The sequence below is a fragment of the Ptychodera flava genome, chromosome 2 (assembly GCF_041260155.1).
Source record: "Ptychodera flava strain L36383 chromosome 2, AS_Pfla_20210202, whole genome shotgun sequence".
NCBI classification, from domain to species: domain Eukaryota; kingdom Metazoa; phylum Hemichordata; class Enteropneusta; family Ptychoderidae; genus Ptychodera; species Ptychodera flava.
This window is the reverse complement of record NC_091929.1, coordinates 38,127,537-38,152,671: the sequence shown is the minus strand read 5'-3', so window position 1 is coordinate 38,152,671 and position 25,135 is coordinate 38,127,537. Positions and strand designations below refer to the sequence as shown.

General features: G+C 37.4%; 1 protein-coding gene across 1 annotated transcript in view; it reads left to right on the top strand.

Annotated features, from left to right (window-relative positions):
• Positions 1 to 5,543: 5,543 nt before the first annotated feature.
• LOC139150001 (xanthine dehydrogenase/oxidase-like) overlaps positions 5,544 to 25,135 on the top strand; it is a 42,611-nt gene continuing 23,019 nt past the window's right edge. Inside the window, exons 1-16 of the mRNA XM_070722144.1 lie at positions 5,544 to 5,659; positions 12,267 to 12,324; positions 13,777 to 13,873; positions 15,668 to 15,776; positions 16,219 to 16,407; positions 17,334 to 17,402; positions 17,930 to 18,010; positions 18,553 to 18,694; positions 19,404 to 19,571; positions 20,447 to 20,523; positions 21,400 to 21,493; positions 22,140 to 22,249; positions 22,377 to 22,561; positions 23,164 to 23,329; positions 23,532 to 23,618; positions 24,024 to 24,141. Of these exons, the coding sequence (XP_070578245.1) occupies positions 5,609 to 5,659; positions 12,267 to 12,324; positions 13,777 to 13,873; positions 15,668 to 15,776; positions 16,219 to 16,407; positions 17,334 to 17,402; positions 17,930 to 18,010; positions 18,553 to 18,694; positions 19,404 to 19,571; positions 20,447 to 20,523; positions 21,400 to 21,493; positions 22,140 to 22,249; positions 22,377 to 22,561; positions 23,164 to 23,329; positions 23,532 to 23,618; positions 24,024 to 24,141 (1,801 nt within the window). The 5' untranslated portion in view covers positions 5,544 to 5,608. The remainder of the gene's footprint in view (positions 5,660 to 12,266; positions 12,325 to 13,776; positions 13,874 to 15,667; positions 15,777 to 16,218; positions 16,408 to 17,333; positions 17,403 to 17,929; positions 18,011 to 18,552; positions 18,695 to 19,403; positions 19,572 to 20,446; positions 20,524 to 21,399; positions 21,494 to 22,139; positions 22,250 to 22,376; positions 22,562 to 23,163; positions 23,330 to 23,531; positions 23,619 to 24,023; positions 24,142 to 25,135) is intronic.

Below are 25,135 nucleotides of genomic sequence, written 5' to 3'. Positions count from 1 at the left end.
TCATTTCGAAGCGGCAGGGCATTGGACAAAAAAATGTCAATGAAACATTCAAACTACAGAGAGCTCATGGCGATACTGATGGGACTGAAATCTTTTGCCACAAAAGTGAAAGGCAAAACACTTCAAATACTATCAGACAATGTCACAGCAGTAGCATATTTAAACCATTTGGGTGGAAGCAGTCCAGAAATGACACAATTAGTGCAGGCAGTGTGGATGGAAGCTCACGACTTCCAAATAAAATTATCAGCAAAACACTTGCCGGGGAAACAAATTGCCAGGCAGATATGTTCAGGATAGTGGATCATTACGATTGGAGATTGCACCCAAAACTCTTCCGGATTTTAGACGATATGTGGGGGACCTCACAGTATAGACAGCTGTGCCAGTATGACAAACACGCAGATACCAGTTTACAACAGTTTGAGGTACGACCCTTTGTCTTCCGCAATCGATGCTTTATCACAACAAAATTGGAGAGACCACAACAATTATGTGAATCCACCGTTCCGATTACTGCCAAAAGTGTTACAGGTGGTACAGCGACAACAGGCAGATGCAACAGTGATTGCACCGTATTGGCCCGCACAGCCGTGGTTCCAGGAGCTCAAACGAATGACTGTTGCTACGCCACTCCGTCTACCAAACTCACCCCGAACATTCTGGAAAATGGGAACTCAGCCAGAGCCAAGGAGAAACCCAAGATTGAAGATATATGCCTGGAGGATATCTGGTAGAAAAGACTGATGGATGAAGGATGGTCCGGGGGATGGTCATATCTTGCAACAAAACAATACCCCCTATGTTGGGCTGACTCAACACTTACCTTATATAATCGTTTTATCAGACAGTTTTACATATACTGTGTGGAAAGACAGATAAATTTCCCACCATTAGATACAGCTATTATTGCAGATTTTATGTGCAAAATTGCTGACAGTTCGTAAACCAAGATCACAATTACGATCAGCCTTCGCCGCATTGGGGAGTCTGTACAGTGCATTTAACTACCCAAATCTTATGAATGAACCAATAATAGCAAACTTTATGTCATCTCTCGTTAAGTCAAGTACAGTAGAACCAATAAAACATTCATCGGCAATGCCAGTATCAGCCTTTCATGAGCTGTTATGTCATGGCCAGGCAATGAAAAGCTGAGTATCAAACAGTTGCGTTGTAAAGCAGTAACATTCCTTGCATTAACAGCGGGTCTTCGCCCATCAGATGTTGCTCCACAAGGGCAAACCTTTACCCAAATAACTTGTAGAAAGGAGCCAATTTGTTTTCAACCAACCAACTGCGATTCAATGAGGACAAAAGTATCAATATCACGTTTTTTGGTATTAAGAATGATACTAGTCGTACAGGTTTTGAGGTGTGTTTACCACCTTCAACTATTGACAAACTAGACCCTGTTAAGACTTTGCTTGATTATATTCAACGTACAAGCGAGGTAAGACCAAGTAATAATGCAGTATTTATCAGTTTGAATGCACCTTATCATGCAGTTGAAGCCCCTAGTATGGCTCGAATTTTAGATGAAGCAATTAAACTTGCTGGTTTAGGAGGAAAGTATGATGTGAAGGATTTTCACCCTACTGCGGCTACATCTGCAATCACTGCTAACATTGACCCAGAGATTGTCATGAAAATTGGAAGGTGGAAAACGAGATCTGTTTTCTTCGACCATTATGTGCACAGCAAAACTCCACCAGATTATACAGACCAAGTGCTTGATTTGTAACACAGAACATTAACAAAACAGCAACGGTAACTCTCCAAATAGGCATATTGTATTAATGTTTAATGTTAAAGTTCATTAAAATTGTTGTTTCCACTCACAGTGTTGCGTGACGTAAGTTTACAAAAATTGTAGTCACGCAACACAGAGGGCGCTATCATGTGACCTCAAGTCACATGTATTTTGTGTTCTTTGCTTGGTGCGTTTGTTGATATTTTGACTAGTTTTTGGAGACAGGTTAGTATTATAGAGTCATTGTTGGAAGGAGACGTACTAGCAGGGATATAGGCATATTGTATTAATGTTTAATATTAAAGTTCATTAAAATTGTGTTTCCACTCACAGTGTTGCGTGACGTAAGTTTACAAAAAACAACATACACTTTGATTCATTTACTTTAAACTGATGGCACAAAGGCAGACAGAGGGATACACAGACAGGAAATGGCACAGACAAAGACAGAGAGTCTTTAAATAATTTCGTATAGATTAAGCAAGGTATTATAATACCTTTCAGGAATTTCAAAAATCATCGTAATTAAATAAATATGAAATAAACTATCGATATCATCAGAAATCAGGTACTGATTTGTAGCTAAGTATGATGACCGATGTGTGATCAGACCACTTGGGACCCAAAAAACATATCTTTATTAAAACGATTATTCCATAATCAAGTATAAATTTAATAAATTTTCTTAGAGTCGTAGATCGATCAATCTTTATTATTTGCAGCTTTTGTAACTGGCCAAGAATAAATCGACTGCTTAGTATAGAGTCTCAAAAAGATAAAAAACCCCGTAAGTTAGTCTTTGACGATTGCAGAATGAATAAAAGGTATTATATCATACCAATATATTGATGGCGCAAATACAGCGATCTGATTGGTCGAGACGAACCGTGGTATATTGGCGATATACCACGGCTGGCATACGTGCGAGCTCTCAGCTTGAGCAAAAATCCGTTTTTGATGGTCCACGCCAGAATTTCAATGTACTGTTATGATATAATAGCAGTAAATCACACCCAGCGACGGTAGACCACCACTCGATTTTGACCAGTTCACTCCATATATGCACTCACTGTCGATCATGCATATATGTCGTGAACTGGTCAAAATCTCATGGTATACCGTCGCTGGGTGTGCTTTATTGCTTAAATATGTTACATGTAATATTACTTTGTATTGTAAATAATTGATCGTATTCTTTAAAGCGTTCTGCCTTGGCTTATCAGGAGCTACAGAGCTTATTTACATGTGATATATAAGAACATATCGATCGGAAATTTGAGAAAAAATATCACTTTGATGATAAACGACAAAAAGGCTGTACCGATTTTCCATGCCAAAATCCAACGTAACTATAAGGATGAGATCCATGAACTTGAAAACAGACACTGAAATTCCAGGTTTTCATGACCAAGTTTGCGATCATCATCACATTGCTTGCACAAGACGCATATACAGAGTGGGTTGTATACGAATGACCGCGTCAGGGTCCCGGAGGAGAAGTGTAGGGTACCAGAGAAGTGTTAGCTCTTAATTTGTCCCAAAAACACTCATGTAATATTTATTATTCGGTGCACAATGCCACTTAAACGGTTGTGCTAAACGTTTCCAACCACTATGGAAGGGTTTTGCAGCCATATGGATATTTCTTATTTGTGGAAAACCTACTGTGAATTCTTATTGAATTTAGTAAAAGGTACTGGCAGAACAAAGATATGTCACGACAGTCCTGAACTGTGTTGATTTTCATGATGATATCAATATTTCGCAAAAGGAATTTCGAGAAGCAATATCTAACTGTTTAGGTGGAATTTATTTCATGCGAGTGCCTTGTGTGTGTAAATCAACGTCTTTTTATTACATTGAGACTGTATTTCTCTGTGTCTGTTTTGCATGGAATTTCCCGTAATTAAGCGAGTAGATTAGCTGGCACTTAAGTGTGTTGTATGTCATTGTTTCAAATTAATATCTAACTGTCCGAATTCATAAAGTCGGCTTAATACGTAAAATTAACTGATGGCTATCATGAAGTATATCAACGCGATCTTCTTTTCTTTTCTTCTGAAACTATTCAAAGTTAACTTGACTCTGTTCAACTGATCAGAATTAACCTGGACGACCTTTAAGTGATATTGCCGACTTTAATTCATCAAGTACGGTTTCAAGAAGAATCTTATTACTGAAATGCTCCAAATATCTCAGCAAAAATTAGAGTATTTTGGTCGGATACCCTACTGTGGTGGGATTCATATTCCAAGGGCACATGAACTATGGTATTTACGAATATGTTAATTTTGCATTTTGTTTTTCTGTGGTATGTTCTCGTTCGTTTTCTCGTTTCTTTTACTACGGTTTAGTGTGAGTTCATGTTTGCGTGTGTGTGCGTGTTTTTTGATTACATGAAGTCCACTTTTGTCAAAAATGATCACCTTGACGGTCGACATTTTGACTTTATAGTTTTTTCCGAGTTTTAGTAGTGTTATTAATGGTTTTCTTGTTGTTCTTGTGTACGTAGTACCGTTTGTAGACAAGACTGAAAAATTAATACATGTTATCAACAATATTCATAATCATGAATATGGCAATAGCATAACGTTTTACAGAATTTAAAATTCAATACACAAAAGATCGTAGTTTTCATAGGCAGGCAGACAAAGATGACAGGAACTATTCAGCATTGTGAAATGTTTACTTATTCAGGATTTACGTAGCATCTGATGGTTATCTAACAGCCCATTTAACATGGTTATCTAATGATTATATTCTATTATAGAGCGATTTGATCGGTCTAGACGTGAAAAGAACCGTGCTTTATTCGCGTTATACCACGGTTGGCACACGCACGAACTCTCGGCCAATGCAAAAATCTCCTTTTGACGTTTCATCTTAGAATTTCAATATACTGTTATGATATAATAGCAGTAAAGCACACCCTGCGACGGTATACCAAGCGGTTTTGACCGGTTCACTTCATATTTGCACTCGCTATCGCTCGTGCATATATTTCGTGAACTGGTCAAAATCTCGTGGTATACCATCGCTTGGTGGGCTTCATTGCTTAAACATATATAGTTATATCTAACAGCGATCGATTTGAAAATCACCAAGAGAAAATCCCGTTTGCACCATTAGGATTCAGTTGTGATAAGAACAGAGCCAATTCTAGACCACAATCAGCCATCACATCTAAAAAGTCAAGCGCGCTGCTACAACTTTCATAACTTTTTAAGGGCCCCCATGAACACAGAGCTAATATTACCAGTGAATAATACAAAAGGTCAAACACCTTCTAGTGTTTTACTTCCCTTAAACCCGGCGCGAAAAAGGCCTGGATATAAGCCGAGTTATGATGGTCAATTTGGGCATAGCTCCGCATTTGTCATGTCAACATTCACCATGGGAATGATTTGTTGTAGTGAGCATGAACTATGATTATTTAGCGTTTGTTCTCGTCGACATTAATTCATACTTAGACAAAGCAGGGGAACTTAAATAGTCGCGTATTTTAAAGATAATAAATAAGCTTCGCTATATGACATCCTTTATGCCCAAGGCATTTTTTGTATAGGAAGTAAATGTGTACATGATCAGACTTGTCCACTTTTGTTCGCAGACCAATTTGTGCAACAATGAAACATTATTCATCAGCATGATGATCATTATACACGTATCTCTCTGGCGGAGTACGGAATTTCTGATATTGTTCCTACTAGACTAGGACAAAGGCGAGCGTTGTCCGATCATTATGTAATGTTACTCAACTGTCTAATCACAAATAATTACATTTTATGAACTCATTTGAAACGATTGGGAGCTTGAATCGCTCAGTGCTGAGTTAAGTTAGAGATCGGAGAGAATATGGCGAACACAACGAGCGATGAGTTGATATTCTTTGTAAATGGCAAAAAGGTAGGTCAATTTAATGCCGGGTCGGTATCGAGATTACAGGTTAACAGTAGACTACACCCGATGGAGTTTCATGTTCATGTACATGACATACTTTTGAAGCCTATTGAGTGAATGCACTTAGATTCACCGTTTTGTTAGTATGGAAGCCGAAATTTAATTTTTCGCCATACGCCGACTTACCGACTGAAACTGTGGCTACTTCAGGTAATATGTTTCGCTATTTTAAGGCTGTGCGCAGCGATCCCTTATCGTGATTTACGATTAATATGAGATGGTCTAAATACAGGTCTAAATTGTCTAATGACAGCCCGATTTATGTTTTCTGTCAAGATGGACCTATCATAGCTCTGACCGTTCAAGTAATATATGACCTGAAAAGTATAGGATCGAAAGAGTTTCATATGTCGTACCTAGAGATCAGTTTAGACCGGTCTTCTCTAAAGGTCTAAGTTTTTATATGCCAAATGTTCGCCTTAGCTAACAGGAGGAAACGCGACACGTCAGTATGACTTCGACCTGTTGGTGACACTCTAATGGAAAGATGGATGCCTTGCCTTGTTTCAAAGTCATGGAATATAGAGGGCATTTTTATGTTTACGGTTTGTCAAAACAAGGAAAAAGACACTTTTCCTAAAATTCGTTGGTGAAATGATAAGAATGCCCCTTATAACAATTTTTCATCGATGTACAACCATCTCGTGAATTACGTCACCGTGTAAAACTCTTTTTTCATCGGACAAGTTGACCAGATGTGTAGAGTGGTGAAATCTCCTATATATATCGGATATTTTCCCGCGATTCCACAAATCTAATATCGTCTACTTTTAAAGTAGAGTCGGACTAAGGAAGTCGAGTTTTGGCAAGATCTGTAAGAGGGTAAAATCTTTGATGTCCATTGGATATTTACCGCCGATTTAACAAATCTAGTATCGTCTAATATCAAAGTTTTGGTCGGAAAAAAGCAAATTCGGACTTTGCCAGATCTGTAAGGTTACGTAGTGAAATGTCGGATATTTACCGGCGATTTGACAAAGCTAGTATTTATTAGTATCAAAGTTATAGGCAGACAAAGCATAGCCGGGATTGGCCAGATCGGTTAGTTGGTGAAAGCTCAAATATATATCGGATGTTTACCACAATTTGATAAGTATAGGATCTCCTAGAATCGAAGTTAGAGGCAGACACAGCACAGTCGGGATAGGCCAGATCGGTTAGTTGGTGAAAGTGCCCATATATCGAATAATTACCTGAGATTTGGCAACTCTAATATGGTCTTATATCGAAGAGAGAGGTGGATAAAGCAAAGTCGGGCATGGCTAGATCTAAGGTGGTGAAGTCTCCAACATAGAGAGGTTAACTCCGATTTGACAATTGCATATCTTCTGGTATCGAAGTTATAGTCAAGTCAAGTCATTCTTCGTCTAGTATCGATACTAGCGTCCCAAAATCGCCGATAGATATCGTGTAAATATCGACGATTTCACGGACCCGGCTTGCCGAGACACAAGTCACGTTATTCGAGTATCGTCTAGTATCGATGTTAGGGTCCCAAAACCGCCAATAAATATGATATCGGCGATTTCACACACTCAGTGTGCCGAGACAAAAGTCAAGTCATTCTAGTATCGTGATTCGTCCATTCGTCCAGTATTGATATAAGGGTTCCCAAATCGTCAAAAAATATCGGGTAAATATCAGCGATTTCACGGACATGAAAACAGGACACCCAATTCGATGAAACCTGCTACAGATATTGACCTCATAGGTATCTAATTGTACTGAAAAGCATTGGGCAGTGTCAAGTTAATAAATAACTCATTTGCATATTTCATGAAGTTTTGTAATTAGTCGTATGACTCCGAAATAAATGCACTAAATTTGATGAAATCTGCTGCAGATACTGATCCGACAGATATCTGACTGTATTGTAAAGCATTCAGTAGTGTGAAGTTAAATAAGGGTCAATTTACATATTTAATGAACTTTGAAATTGGGTATATAAATATATACGGCACCAAATTTGGTGAAACCTGCTACAGATATTGATCTGATAAATATCTAGTTGTGCTATGAAATATTGAGCAGTGTCAAGTTAATCAAGGGTTCATTTGCATATTTCATGAACTTTATAATTAGTGCTATTAATAAAAAATTACAGCATTAAATTTGATGAAATGTGCTACAGATGTTGATCTGATAGATATCTAATTGCAAAAAGACCGAAACGTATGGACGTACTACGTCCGTGATTTAAAACAGTCCGACCTTAGCTCATACTGCACAACAATCAAAACCTACAGTCCGATTGACCGTCAAAACGCAGTGAAGATTCCGATTTGGTCGAGGGCGCAGCCACTAACATCGTGCAGCCTTTTCGTGACAGTGACTGCATGCGCTAAGACGTTTAATTATAGATCATTTTTTCCGAGAGCGAGTGCTTGGGTTCCGAGTCATTCACACATAACATGTAATCCGTACCGCAGATCCACAAGAGCAAGTTCGCCGATCTGTTAATTTTCAAAACATTTCTTGCCTTTTTATTTTAATATACTCCAAAAAATTAATTTACGTCAACCACAGTGGATTGCGAGAGTTCAGAAATCATTACTGAGGGAATTTGTTTTGTCTGAACTTGCATGTAACTCGCACAATTTGGAGACTCCAGCTGACATTAACCCGAAAGAAACTTGTATAAGTGCCGAAACAAGAATGTTTTGCTATATGAGGTTGATTTCACGCAAGTCAAATGTGTACTCAGAAAATATTAGCAAGGATTTTGTAGTCGTTCTCTGCGGAACTTTATTAACTATCTGAAACGTGTTCCCTGCGTACGACGACGACCTATCAATGACTTACAACGATCGGTACGGACTGCATAAGTCGAATTCGACTTCTGCTCCGCTTTTCTTTGATTTTAGCTGGTTCTACTTATACAGTGGAGAGATTAACGGTGTAGAGAATTTTACATTACGATGAATAAAGATTTGGGGATAAAATAGTCGGTCATTCAGAGTTTGATTTAAAGTTATTACGACGCGAAAAATCTCAGAAATCATGTGCACTGGTATTGCTAGTTGAACGAAACCTTCTGATTGCGTACCTGCACTATTGACTGCAGTCAAACTCTCTCGGAACACGACGTCGATGACAGCTCTTACTGTTCTACGCAACGGCATGAGTGTTAGTTTGATCAAAGAGGACCTGTAGTCAAGCTGAGAACAAGTGAAAACCCGACGCAACGACAGCACAAGGTCTCGATCGTTTAGTTAGACTATTTTACAAAGGTTTCGATATTTTCACCTTTGACCGTGAACTCTGGTAACCAGATTAATATGCTAGTTAAGCGCTCGACAAATGGATTGAACTATGAATTACTCTACTGTGTTTGTTGTGTAAATGCTATCCACTGCTGGCTCCAAGCCATAGCCGTTTCACTATGCAATTTCTATTTTCACACGATCTGAGATTCGAAACATGTTCTAAATTCACAAAACTGATGGCTAAATATTTCATCTTAGTACTGGTGCTAGGAAATTCGCAGAAAACAGTGAGTGAGTTGGACTTCTATACTATACGATATGTGATGAATGAGTCGTTTACACAAATCGTCGATTTTCTCAGTTCCGTTTTTGACAGTGTCTGCTTTTTTCATATACATACAAGTTGGCGGCCCCTGGACAGATATGCCTAATTCACCCGTGTATCTGAAAGACCGTGTCTCAAATTTCCGGTCAAAGGCCTGAAAGTGAAGATATCTTGACAAACGTGAACAAAGGACGATCATTTATGCAAAAATCGTCAAGTTGACACTTTGAAGGCTAATTGTGAGAACACAAAAGCGAATTTCAAAAACCCAGTTCTCTTGCTGTAAACAGATAACCAAGGTCAACTTTATATTTGTACTTACATTTTTTAGTAAAAAACTAAAAAAAAACACGTGTTTTTTGAGTAAAACACCCGTATACGCACTGTTTTTTGAAAAACTAACAAATTTACTGAAGTCTCCGGTGACCGAGCTGATGAAAAACTACCAACATGTCGGGTATTTGGCCTCTATGTGAAGATTGAAAATACGTGCCAATGAACCTGAGTCGCATCCGTGCAGTATTCGTATTCGATTGTTTCAGGTATATCATGGTAATACTCAAAAAAGAAAGAAAGAAAGAAAAAAGAACGAATGTCTAATTCATCAAACAGGAGCTTGCTGGGTTGATTTACCAAAGTGCGGAGGTCATGTCAACGTTCAACGTTGTAGTGATTGATAGCCTAAACTATGATTAATTCTGAAGTAGCCGTGTAATATAAAGACAATAAATAGGCTTCGCTCTATGTTACGCCCCAGGCATTTGTATCGAAAGTAAACGTGTTCACGATCGGTTATGTCCTCTTTAAATCAATAGATCAATGAAAACTTATCATGTTATTCTAGAATAATACGAGTGAATTCACATGAATCCACATGAATACAGGCTTGCTGAATACAAGCGATGGATTATTGACTGTATTCATCTGTATATGCACTGTTCAGCTAAATACAGGCGATAATCCATGCTAATACAGTAAGTATTATTGGGTTTTTATGCAGTGACAAAGGTTAGGGGTTTGCGATCGTTACGTAATGCTACTCAACTCTCCCATAAAAACAATACATTTTTCTGAGCTCAATTGTAGGGAGGTGTCGAAACAGAAATTGCGAACTTGAATTTTTCAGTTAAAGAGCGGAGAGAATATGGCGAACACAACGAACGATGAGTTGATATTCTTTGTAAATGGTAAAACGGTAGGTCGATTTAATGACAGGTCGATAACGGGATTACAGGTTTACCGTAGATTGCACCCGATGGGCAGTTTCAGCGAAATCCATATTTTGAAACTATAACCTTCCGGGCAGAGTCTGCTACTTTTGAAGCCGATGGCGTGAATGCTGCAGATTTCACCGTTTTGTTTGTATGGAACAAATAATATGGAATCGAATGTGAAAGACTTAAACTTTTGCTCAAACTTCCCTGAAGGAATCTTTCAACCATTCTCTTTCAACATGATGACGATGGCGTCAAAGATGTGTGTTCTTATGGAAATGAGGTCAAAGGTTATGTTTTGAAAGGGGCAATAAATTATTTTTTTGGGTAAGAGTTAGGAATGGATGCTTGGAAAGTTAGGAGAAAATGATTGAAAAGAAGGGTCCCAATTTTCACTATCGATATCTTCACTCCATTCCCTCTTGTTGTATAGTATCCTAGCTCCATCCTGGTACCTATATTGAAGGAACAGTTGATTAATTACAAGACGAGAAAGTGGTGTTTATAAGTTAAACCATTTTTTAATAACAACGAATACCGCTGCCAGCACCTTGAGCATGTGAAGCACTACCCATAGTCAAAGATTTTAAATCTAAAAAATGTCAGGTTAAATCATAAAGAGGTTAGTCTTTTTACTTTATACCACATACATGGTTCGTTCTCTATACTTGGTACGTAACCACATCAGTTAAAGAACCCGGGTGCATATGCTACGGCGTGGCTAGCGTTAAGCCATAAGTGTTGTCTACAAATGTGCTTTTGTCGCTTCACATGCCCAAAATACTACTAGTTAGTAAACTTAGAAGCACTCTCAAATAAAGTCCGCAAACACTTTTTGGGTAGAATAACTATTGTCCCTTAATTTATAGAGGATAATTAACAAACCAAGGCAAATATGCTTCGGCAAAAAAGTTTTTTGTTTCCCATCATCGCATGCCATGTAGAAACCTTCGCGTCATGATTATTTTGTTTTTGAAAAAATAACAATCATGGAAGTAGCAGTAACATAACATCTACATGTGAAATCATGTTATGGGTATGTTCAATAAATATTCATAAATCTGGGTTTCTGCTGTCGCCGTTAGGGAACCAAGAAAATATTCTTCAAGGATGTTTCCTTCACTGGCAGCCATTTTTCCTTATGGTGGTCATTTTGAATTCCCCGAAAAGGGCGTTGGCCTTTTGGGGGATACCGATGCCAGAAAGCTCACGATAAGTTGACATACAATACTCTGATTTCTACTGACATTAGAAAAGATGCAAAAGAAGTATAAATTATCACTTCCCCATAGACGGACGGCATTCTACAATTCTATATATATATATATATATATATATATATATATATATATATATATATTTCATCAAATCCACGCCATTAATAAAGTAAAAAGATATTAAACATATTAATAAGTAGCTTGACAACAACATAAGAACATTGAAGGAGTACGCTGAATACCTCCATGTGAGCGATAACATTATTGAGAGGATTTTAAATGTGTAAACGAGATAGGCCATGTTGTTAATTCCCTGCCTGTATTTCTAGGCGGTAGTATTTTCATGGTCCAAATCAAGGGGAATCGCGGCTCGATTAATCCCGACCAAAAACGCTAATGTGTCGATAGCATGAAACATAGTTTCTAATTTTAGAGTTTTACAACTTTTGTATCCAGCAAATAAGGACAGGCGTACAATACCCTGTAGGTGTAAAACACCAAATGAGAAATAAGACTTTGTTTCTATGGCCCTTTTACCCTATATTGCACCAACTTATGCACATTAAAGATTTTAAACATTTCCGTTTGCAGGTCACAGAGTCCAATGCAGACCCTGAGATGACCCTGCTTAGGTACCTGAGGACGAACTGTATCCTTTAGCTTCGGTACATCAAAAGATTCTTTCTTCTACGTATGCTTTGTATATTATATATGTTTACATTTTTTTGGAATGTGCACAATATTGCATAGAGAGCTATTCACTGAACGCCTTCCAAATGTCTGCGTGTCTGTATTACTGCCATTCCATCATTACAAACCTATTCGGTCTGAGGACGACTGTATCGTCAAACTTCGTAAATCGACAGATACTCTCGTCTACTTATATTTTGCATATATTTCTATTTTTTACTAAACTTTGGAATGTGCAAAATATAGCAAAGAGAGCTCTCCACGTAACCGCCTTTCAAATGTCTGTGTGTCTGTATTGCTGTCATGCTTCCATCATTATAAATCTATGTTGCGTATAAATACACCCGGGTATAACATGGATGGGTTCCTTAGTCGCAGTGAGAGCCGTGCCCGAGTCACAGCGGTCTGTGGCGTCCAGAAGCGCTGTAGACAACACATTAATATCAAACGATAAACCAGAGCAAATCACCAAAAATTGGTCTGGATAATAACAATAAGTTTGATCCAAGTGAGTGCGATAAATTCGTTAAAAATTGTGAAAACTGTAAAAATTCTTGACTGCGTCCAGTGAGCGCCAAGTTGTAAATGAGATATGAGTGTACATCATTATCAAGGTTATTGTTCGAAGAAGTCGATAACCAGTTTCCCTTGACAGAGACACTGGAATGACTTAAATGGAAAGAAGTAGTGGAGACATCGAAGGTAAAGTAATACATGACGTAAATGATCCTAATGATTTTAATTATACATTACCTGGTTTGATGTAACCAATCAGAGGTCAACTTATTCAGCCTGCTGAATGCTAAAGAAGGTGAGACATGCCGCAGGAACATGTTCGCATGGCTAACGATAATTTCCCCTATTTCCAGGCAGTCCGCTCTGGGATATGCTTTTATCGTTATGATTGCCTGCATCGGTTGTGGGTTCACCATTTGACAGATTATCACGGCCCTGTGTCTTTTATAGCATGTGTAAACGAGCAAGGTTGTATATGCTTGAGTCATGCGCGCACTTCCTGCTCGCGCATCCCGCCATACCTGAGGCGTCATCATGAAAGATAGCAGTCAACCAAGAAATTAAAACGAGAGAAAAAATCCTTTTATTAAATAGATTGTTGTAGCGACAACGTTTCCTAAAAGGGTTACCGTAACAATTAGTGCAGTGGAGTTGATATGACTGTCGTTAGGATTAAAGTTACAGAAAGTTATTAGGATTCCTGGCAATCCCTTTCAGCTAGTATCAAATGTTCATGTTCAAGGGTGTTTATTCGCGTCCACCTTCACCTAACGGTGTCGCAGAAATTGTACAAGTAGGTGCTGCTTACGTTTTGAAAAACAAATAACTCTGATATTAATCGAGAATTTCCGATGCTTGGTCAATTTCATGGTTTACCCTTAACGTTCATGCGCAGTAAGACTCACCGGTACAAAACTTGGTTGTGCTGAAGGAGGATGCGGAGCCTGTACTGTTATGGTGTCCAAGTATGACTATATTAGCAAGGAGATAAGGTAAGTTATTGCATGCCTCATATATCGCACGTTGCTTATCCCCGTTGGATTCAGTTGTAACTTGTTAACGACGTAATGGCCGCATAGTCATAATTTGAGTGAAGGTGACCTTGAACTGTTTTCAACTAGACAACCTCGGGATTTACGAATGATCAAATTACGTCTCTCACATAGGAAATACGGATTTTAGAAAACCATATCTGAAAAACAGATAAACCGCTTGACAGTCATTTAAATATTTAGTGCACCGCTCGATGATGAAATCGTTCTATTTTTAAGGGATTTGCGTCTTTCATGGAAATAAGGCATATGGTTGTGATTTGCAAATAAACACAAAAATTTGGTGTGAACTCTATATGTAAGAGAGGCATGTAATAAAAATAGTATTGTCCAAGCAGGGACTATATATTACCTTGATGCAGGAGACTCTATGCCCCACTAACGTCGGACAAATAGTCCCTTGCTTTGGAGATAATATATATTATGACATATTCTCATATAGGCCTACGTGATAAAGATGGTGGCGATGGCAGCTATTATAGTGTACGTGGTGGTGATGGTGGTGGTTGTGGTGGTGGTAGTGATGGTGGTGGCGATGATGATGATAGAGATGATGACCATGACGATAATCATTTTATATTTCACGAAAAAATACATGTTACTTTGATATTATGCATCCTAATGCAAGTAGCTCCCTACTGTCGTATTTAGCACTATAACTTCCAACCAAGACATCTGTATATTCAGAGGTTATTATTGGTGTCGTTTGTGCGGGGTCAGACACTCGACTTCGTCACGTGTCTGACGCAGCACAAATGACACTCATACGACAAGGGAACAGTCGATATTTGGTAATAACCGATTTATCGTTTACCCATGCCTAGAATTTTACTCATAGTCCGAAAAACCTCAAAAATTGAGGCTTTACTTCGTTACGCCTTGCGCATAAATATTGAAATATACTATGTGATCAGACTTCATTAATAACCTATACGCTGAAGTCAACATTACCGTAATCATGCTTGACATTGCTGTAAGAACCCCAAGAAAACAGACTCAGGGATTCAAAAATCGTCGTACAGAGCGAACTTTTTAAGGTGCAATATCCTATTGCAATTGTAACCGATAGAAAACTATCCTTTGCTTCAAATCTCTCCTGATTCCGATCGCGTTCGATCGTCGTACGGCACGGAGAGGTACCGCCATTTTGGATGTTTACGCTGAGAGTTGCCATGTCAACAGATGTCGCGCGCTTGACATCGCTGTCACGCCACGCGCTCGCTACCTGTTAGCAAGAATCTGTCTAAAAAATACAAAAACTTAAACAGAAAAATCATGGGAAAACATTAAAAGACTCAACATTTTGTTTCCGTATTCAGCAACCATTCAAATTTGTACGTCGTCGACATCGCTTTACAGGCGGAGAGCAGTAACCATTTTGTTTATACAAATGTAGTTTCGGAACATTCCAAAACAGATGACGTTTATCGTACATATATCGACGTTTACCATGAAATATCACGGCTGATATTATACGGTTAACTTCAGTACGATGAAGCTAAATGGGCATGGGTATATATATATATATATATATATATTATATATATATATATATATATATATATATATATATATATATATATATATATATATATATATATATATATATTTGTGTGTGTGTTGTGTGTGTCATATATATATATATATATATATATATATATATATATATATATATATATATATATATATATATTATAAGTGTGTGCAACAACTTTCATATTTGTGTGTGAATAGTCATTTTTCAGTAAATGCCTGTTTGGCTCCGGTGTGTGCAATGCATGGCCTGGCAGTGACTACAGTCGAGGGCATTGGCAGTATGAAGACAAAACTACACCCCGTACAGGTATGGAGAAATATGCTTGCTCCTCGATTGCATTTAGGTTTTTGAGACAATAATGTGGCAATTAGATCGAAGGACGATTGTGTTTGTATTGGGGAATCTAAGAAAATAATACGTATTGGAATGACACTCGTGGTCGCTTATCAAACAAAAAACCCCCAACAAGTATAGACTAGAGTTTCCATAAAATTGTGCTGTATAGCACCATCATTTTGCATGTATTGGCACAATTACCAATTTTAGAGCACATACACAACGCTGCATTTTCTGTTAAGAGTGGGGAAAGATTATGGCAGCCTTTGAAAGTAGTTCTCAAACAATTTCATTAAGCCAGGATCGTCATAAGTACAAAATGTGATTTATTGGATATCTCTTTAATTCCATGTTACTGGTCTACTATACAGTCTGCTTCAGTTCCTCTCTACTATACTCTTTATCAACTCAGGAACGCCTTGCTAAAGCCCATGGTTCTCAATGTGGTTTTTGCACACCTGGTATTGTGATGTCTATGTATACGACCTTGCGGAACAGCCCAATACCCTCCTATGAAGATGTCGTCACTTCTTTAGAGGGGAACCTGTGTCGTTGTACAGGATATCGACCGATATTAGAAGGATTTAGGACATTTACGAAGGTACTAGGAATATAAACATGTATGTATGTATGTATGTATGTATGTATGTATGTATGTATGTATGTATGTATGTATGTATGTATGTATGTATGTATGTATGTATGTATGTATGTATGTATGTATGTATGTATGTATGTATGTATGTATGTATGTATGTATGTATGTATGTATGTATGTATGTATGTATGTATGTATGTATGTATGTATGTATGTATGTATGTATGTATGTATGTATGTATGTATGTATGTATGTATGTATGTATGTATGTATGTATGTATGTATGTAGGTAGGTAGGTAGGTAGGTAGGTAGGTAGGTAGGTAGGTAGGTAGGTATGTAGGTATGTATGTATGTATGTATGTACGTACCTACGTACCTACGTATGAACCTACGTACGTATGTATGCATGCAAGCATGCATGCATGCATGTAAGTACGTAGTACGTACGCAAGCACGCATACACGCACGCATGCACATACATACGTATGTATATACATGTGTACGTACGTATATATTTATTCTCACCTCGTTCAGACGTACGCGGGCACGAATGAATGCATTCATCTATGAATGAATCTATGTCATCTATGTATCACTATATGCATGTATGAGCGGTATATACATGCATATATGAATGCATTTACGTATGGATGCTTGGATTTTTTTCTTTGTATATTTATGTATATGTGTATGTATGTATTTGTGTAGGTATGTATGTATGTATGCATTGATTCATAGATGTCTCAACTGATGATACAAGTACATGAACACATGCAAATATTAATTGTATGTACATAACTATTGTACACATCCACATGGGCTTTTCCATTCTCACGTTATTCTTGATTACAAATAATTCAAAATGTGTGAGAAACACTTGACAATTGCAAATTAGCACACTTTTTGCAGTCTATTACATCGACACAGGGGTACTGCTGTGGAGGAAATGGTGGCAGCGAATGTTGCAGAAATGGCTTGAATGGCTGTGAAGAAGGAGTAAGTTTAATTTCTTTCTACTTTTGGACAACATATCAACTTAAACAGATATTCAAGTTTGACATTGCTTTTTTGATACGATTACACGAGTTTTGCTTTATAAAGTACTACCAATTAGAGGACTTTATTGCTTCCGTCATGTTGAAGAAATACTTAGAATATTTCCTATTGTAGAAGGACCAAAATATCTGTTTCTCTATAACTTTGATGACTTGGAGTAAATATTAATGACAGCGTAGAAGTTAATCATTTAGCTGTAAAAGTGATTTTCAACAAATTATTAACAAACAAGATATTTTCTGCATTGCAATAATCGATAAGAGTGCAAATTCAAATATTAATAATAATAATTATTATTCAAATATTACACGTACGTAATGTCACGGATGATCTATCATAGAGATCACATTTCATTTTACATATTTCCACCCTATTACCCGCTCTCTTTCCGCTTAGTATAAAGGAGCTTTGTTTCAGTGATTGGTTATCACTCTTTAACTATGGATTGACCATATTTTATGTCATAGGTAGCGACCCAACTGTTCAAACCCAGTGAGTTTTTGCCATATGATCCAACACAAGAACCAATCTTTCCTCCGGAGCTTATGGTAAGGTGTAGATTTCGATACGTATTGTTGTTGTTATTTTATTCGAAATACTTAAGTGCTTACCAATTAAAATTAATTGCTACGTACTGTAAAAAGTAGTGATGTGATTATTGAAGTAAAACTCTTACAGTATTTATTGGCGTCGTCTGGAGAAACGTCCTATAATGTTACTGATATTTTCTTCATCCTCAATTCCCTACATGCGAGTTCAATATATAGTAAGCAAATAAAGAAGTCGGTCTGAAAAAGTACTTTGTATGAAATATGGTGCATGTTTTTATTTATTTATTTATTTATTTATTTATTTATTTATTTATTTATTTATTTATTTATTTATTTATTTATTTATTTATTTATTTATTTATTTATTTATTTATTAAGAAGTCACTTTATAGCGTTGAAGTCTATAATAAAACGTTTACAGTAGAATACAAAAACAATACATTTGGTATTTTGTACCATTTATAAAAAAACTGCCATCAATATTTATGAATATACGGACACCTTTTGACGAAGCAGACAATCTTGTATGGTTTTTACAGAATACAGATAAGTACCACAGCAACACTCTTCAATTCTCTAATGATAGAGTCAAATGGATTAGACCAACCACACTGGCTAGGCTATTGGATCTTAAAAACCTCTATCCTCATGCAAGATTGGTAAATGGAAATACCGAAATAGGTATAGTTTTTTCGTCTCCTTTAAACCCAGTAAGACACCTTTCATAGCATCAAGATTGACATCGCCACTCCATTTAGAATATTTTTTCATAAGCAAGCAAATTCCATATGAAAGTTGTGTATCAAATGCTTGCAGAACCCGTCGAAGTGCCTTGTCTTTATCATACCTTCGGGATGGTGGAGGGCGTTATTTTTTGCATGATGATAAATGCAAATCTTAATTCTTCTCTTTTTCTTTCCTGCACACTCATTAATGCGACGGAAGCGTTCTGACAAGGTGCAAATTTCGTAAAGTGTAGTCATAGTTAAATCGAAAAGGAAGCAGAAATATCGACAAATGTCGATACTCGTCTCATCCAATGGTATGTAACCAAAGTTACAGGCGGCAACAACAACGCTGGCCGTCATCAACTCAGAAAAATGGGCAACGCAAACGATGCATTGTGTTTGACTTGACCCACTACTAAAAAACCTCCCGAAAGTAGGCCCCAGAAAGCTGTAGGACTTGAGGGTTTTGTCAGTAAACTTAAGCTCATATCGATTTAATGGTTAGATGCGCAGTTAATATTTTGACATGTAATATACTAGTAATATATACTGCTTACTAAGCGGTTTTTTTTCACACGTCTAGAACCAAAACTTTTACATGCCACTTATCCGAGCCTTTGTAAGCTACGTGCTCTTATTCGACGATATTTTTACACAAATAGGAGTTGAAGTTAAATTCAAAGACCAGTTCTATCCCGTGTACCTTGCCCCATCTAACGTGCCTGAATTAACGAAAGTGGAAGTGACCGATGAGGGTGTAACCTTTGGAGCTGCAGTCTCGCTATCCACAGTAGAAAATGTTCTAAAGGAACAAATTGAACGCGTATCAGGTAGGTCATGGCCAGCTGGTGATGTTTCTTAAAGTTCCTTAAGGGGTACATCAAAGTTCAAACGTACGAGGTTGCTCGAGATGTTTTCAATATGTGTGATGTCGTTGCTATTTTTGTGTTCCATGTCCCACTTTGAGGATCAAAAATAACTCGCATGGAGAGTCATGGTAACTCGCTGTTTTATCGGTTAATAGTTAAAATGCATTTGTCTTCAATAAAATCGTGTTGGAGTTTGCTCATTTTCCTTTTATATTAATGAACATAAAAACCATTCAATGAATGAAAACGTGATAATGCATTGAATACTTTGGGCGCTATGCATGATATTTGATAACAATTCTTGTTTAGAAATGAACCTTCATATATTGAAACCTCAAAACTGTAAAATAACAGAAATCAGAATTTTGAGAAGGGATGACCTAATATTTATTAAGACATGTAAAACGATAAAATTATTTCATATGTAGTTTTACCTTTTTGGAGGACGAGGGCCTATGTTACTGATATAGTGAAGAATGGGATCTTGCCACTTTAATACATCTAAAGTTGGCATCTCTTAGCAACTGATTTTGCAATGCGGACTCGATGCTGAGTGCGTATAATGTATTATTGAGAACAACATTGCACACTGTAGACACAATCAGGAAACATAGTTAATCACAAAGAATAGTTAAAGGAAATGGATATTTCCTATATCAGTCTATTGGTTTGTATACCTTTGTTTCCCTTTCTGGTATTATGAAGAAACGCTTATTGAATAAGGGCTTTAAAAAATCACCGTGATACCAGCTTGACGTAAACTGCGTCAACATATATTACTGTGTGTAACCTCCTTGGATATAATTGCAAATGTTTTTGTTCTTATTGTATTTCAGAGAGCAAAACTCGCATATTTGCAGCCGTAGTGGAAATGCTACGATGGTTCGCTGGTCGACAAATACGGAATACAGCGGTAGGTAACATTCAAGCACTCAATGGTAACATTATTATTTAGTCGTATGGTTTGAGATTTCAAAGCTTTTATACTTGTTTTTTAAGTTTCTTTATTCATATCTACGTGTTTTGGCCATGTACTCAAAATCAATAGTCATATTTAAAGATCAGTCTCGGACATTTCGGAAAATGGACTCAGTCCAGTTCCGAACAATGCTATCTTAGCCACATTAGTTAAGACGCAGTATCTATGTACACAAGCACACAACACGATGACGCCATCCGGGCAGTCGGCAAAGCGTTAAACAGCGAAACGAAAACAAACAATGAACAAACAAATATTCATAAGCCACCAACAGAATACCTGTTTAGTTATGCTAAACAGTATTCTGAAAAACAACACATTCGAATTTAACAACAAATTCTTCAAACAAATGAAACACAACAAACTGATCCACAGATAAGTATTCTAGCCTCCTGACTGGATGAACAAAACACTGACAAGTTTTAAACCACAAACAGTGAAACAAAAATCCAGAGCAAGTATCAAAAAGCGACTGAGGAAGAAACCACACACTGGTTTCGAAACGTAGCGTCAAAGGATCAAGCTGTCATTCGACAGCCAGATTACGGCTACGTCTCGCCATGGCTTGTATCTACACCAATAGCCAAACACACAAAATCTAACACGAACACAGAGAACGAAAAAATAGTGTAGGCGATGTGTGCAGCCGCTTTCCCTTTATTACATTATGTTACGGTAGGAGTTTTTCTGAGGGCTATCATGATCTTTTATTCGGAAAGCAAGTCGTCTACATATTATAACCACACATAAATGTTACTATATAGTCTTATTTGCCTGTTTGTATGGACTGTTACTGTGTTTTTCTGTAAGGTTATCGGTGGAAACATTATGACAGCAAGTCCGATCTCCGACCTGAACCCAATCTTCCTATCAGCTGGATGTAAGGTAACAGTTGCATCTGCTTGTAAGTATACTGTCACTAATTATCATAGTTTCGTACAATTATGATTTAAGTATCTTTCTTTGAACTCTTTGACAGAACAAGCAAACATCAAGCTTCAGAGACGATGGCATACGCCAAATATAAAATGTAAAATATTTTATTCATGAAGATTAGCATATTCTGTCAAAGGACAGCAGCCGTGACAATCAGCGATCTCTTCTTTAAGCAATAAAGCACACCCAGCGATGGTATACCACGAGATTTTGACCAGTTCACGACATATATGCACGAGTGATAGCGAGTGCATATAGGAACTGGTCAAAATCGAGTGGTATACCGTCGCTGGGTGTGATTTATTGCTATTATATCATAACAGTATATTGAAATTCTGGCATGGAACGTCAAAAAAGGATTTTTGCTCTAGCTGAGAGCTCGCGCGTATGCCAGCCGTGGTATATCGCCAATATACCACGGTTCTTTTCGCGTCTCTACAAATCAGATCGCTGTATTTGCGCCATCAATATACTGGTATGATATAATAATAAATATCTAATATTGTCGTGTTGTGTTTGGCCACTCAGTTGTCATGAGTGACCGGTTCACGTTTATTACTCATCCGTGGGACTTTTAAATAAAAATGAAGTTGATCATTTCATTGATACTGCAGCTCGTACAAGACAACTTGTCATGGATAAGCATTTTTTCACTGGGTATAGGAAGACCATCCTTGAAGACGATGAAATACTGTTATACCTCCACCTACCACTTACCAGAGAAGTAAGTACACATTGGAATTACCGTTTCGTCTCTGTCTGTCTCTTTTGTTGTGATGTTTCCTGTACATGCACACACGTTGTTTACGTGATTATAAATCTATTTTATGTTCGTTGCTTCTGCTGTACAGAATGAATACTTCCATTGCTATAAGCAATCACCCAGACGGGAAGACGATATTGCTATCGTTAATGCTGCAATGAGAGTCGTCTTTGAGAGTGGTACCGATATTGTATCGGAGTTGGCGATTAGTTATGGCGGAATGGCGCCAACAACGGTTATGGCAGAGAAAACCATAAATTCTCTAATTGGAAGGTAACAAAGTCAGTTTTTCAGCTAACTTAATATGTCAGTGGTAAGCTATAAGAAACCTATTACTGTGTAAAATATCACATGATTAACATAGTATGACCTTGAAAGAAATGGCTACATGGTATTGCATTTCCTGAAAGTTATTAAAAGATGTGGCCAAGCTATAAAACACTTGTTTTCGTTCCTTTTAATTTTGCGAAAATAATGAGAAGTTTCTTTGTATTTTGTTTCATGCTTAACCACTGCAGTATCAAATTACAGCTACAATTTTGTCAAGGTTTTGTCAGTTTCTGAAACGCAATTCCTGTTCTTGTTTGAAGGCACCAAACACAATGATAGTCAATTAATTAGCAAACAATTTACATTGTTCGCAAGCTGTTTGCCTGGGAACACTATGGTGAGGATTGATGAGAAATCGAAGAAGACGACCCCAATACAAATGCTACGTAGTCTTACAAACAGATTTGTAGCAGTGATATCATGTATCATCCATCGAAATATTGATGTAGAATCTGTAAAATTGCTACTTTGCTTACTTAGATGTCTGTAACAATCTATGCAGTCTTTCAATAGTTTTTTTTTATTTGCCTTTCCGTTGCTAACAGACGTTGGCGCACAATCCTGATTGATGAAGTGTGTAAATTACTCGATGAAGATCTTCCTTTGTCTGCCTCTGCACCAGGTGGCATGGTTGAATATCGAAAAACACTGTCTGTTAGTTTGTTCTTCAAATTTTATCTGAGCGTGCTAGAAGAACTAAACGCTGATGGGGTAGGACTTTATATTTATTTTATTAAAGAACGTCGATATGCATATTAAATGCACTCACTTCTCATTAAGGCCCAATTTCACATTTACAAAATAATGTACTATATTGTATAGGGTATTCCCTCGGTAAATATTAAACAAGATATGTCAAGTATACAGATAAAAGACCAATCAAAGTAGAAATAATTGTTTTCTCTTCCTGCAGATCATAGAAGAGGCAGTACCATCATCGTTTAAAAGCTGTTTGCCGGTATTTTGTAAAAGTATGATATCAAGCACCCAAATGTACCAGGTAGGATAGCTGGATATCCCTTTTCTAAGGAATGAGCCCATTTTAAAGTTTCGCCTAACAAGAAACAGACATTTAAAATAATTTAAATTACGATAGTCTTAAGGAAATTAATTTAATACGGTTAATAAACCATCAGTCGATATACTGTACCATGATGTGGCTAAAGCGACCAATGTTTGTGGACATCTGGCCAGTAAAAGAAACAATATACCAAACGATATCAAACTATCGAAAAATTTTCTTAAACAATTCTGTCCTGCAGTAAGGACAATTACAATACTCTCACTCATAGCATTTTTCCAACAGTTTTCAAAATGAAACATTGCTTACTTCAGTTCTGATCAAACAGAATTATGGTATAATTGGCGCTATTTAAGTCAATTGGATCCTTTTTACTGTTTATAGGAAGTTTCACCTGGTCAGCCAATTGACGATGCTGTTGGAAGACCTATAGTCCATACATCCGCTTTCCAACAAACAACTGGTGAAGCTGTTTATGTCGATGATATGACGCCCCTACAAGGTATTCTCTCTTCGTGTACGAACAGTCATTGACTACGGCGCGCCGATTGTTTCAAAGTTATTTTCAATTTTTGTGAGGATCCAGAAAAAAAAATTACTAGGGTTTAAAAATCGACAGGGGTCATCTAAATTAAAAAATTCGCTAGGGGTAAATAAACAGGAAAAGGGTACTGCGGTAGTAAAAAAATCGCCGGGGTTAATAAAAGGTGGGGGGTACATCCAGAAAGAAAAAAAAAGGAGTATTGAAAAAACGAAGGAGGGGGTAACATCCAGAGAAAATCATTGGGGTAAAAAAACAGGAGGGTACTATTGTCGTGGTAAATCCCTATCGAAAATCGTTTGTGTCCATAAAAGAAACGAGGGGGAGGGGTTAGCGCTGGTGCAAATAAAAAATAAATTTGTTAGATAATTGTTAAGATCCAAAAATGTGAAGGGTGGGAGGATACAGTTTCAAAACTCAAAATTATTTCAGATATTTATCATGATTCGGAAACAGGTTTGGGGCAAATAACGTCTAACGCCAGGAACACACAGCATCGCACGCAGGACTATACTCACACGCTCAATTCGGAGAACTTCGAATGGCCGTAACTTTATCAAATCGAGTCCGATTTTCATGCGACTTGCATTGATCGAATCTTACCTACACCAGCTTTCAATACGTGAAGCATCGGCGTTGTGAAACGTGTGAGCGTCCCTTATCGTCGGATCTCGGCAATCAGTGACTATCAGTGACCGATGCATCGATTAATATGGCCGCCTGCCTTACAGTTCGCAAGGAAGTAAGACACAAAACATCCGGATACAAACAATTGATAACCGTGCACTTTCTTTAATATGCGACCTAGTCTCGTGAAATTATGAGGAACTTATCTGTTTCGAGTTTGGTTACCTTGTTGTCAACTTTCTTCGATCATAATCAAGTGAACCATTGACTCTGTATTGAAAATAATGAATGACATATGGGATCACCACCCTTTATTTTTTTACTTGAC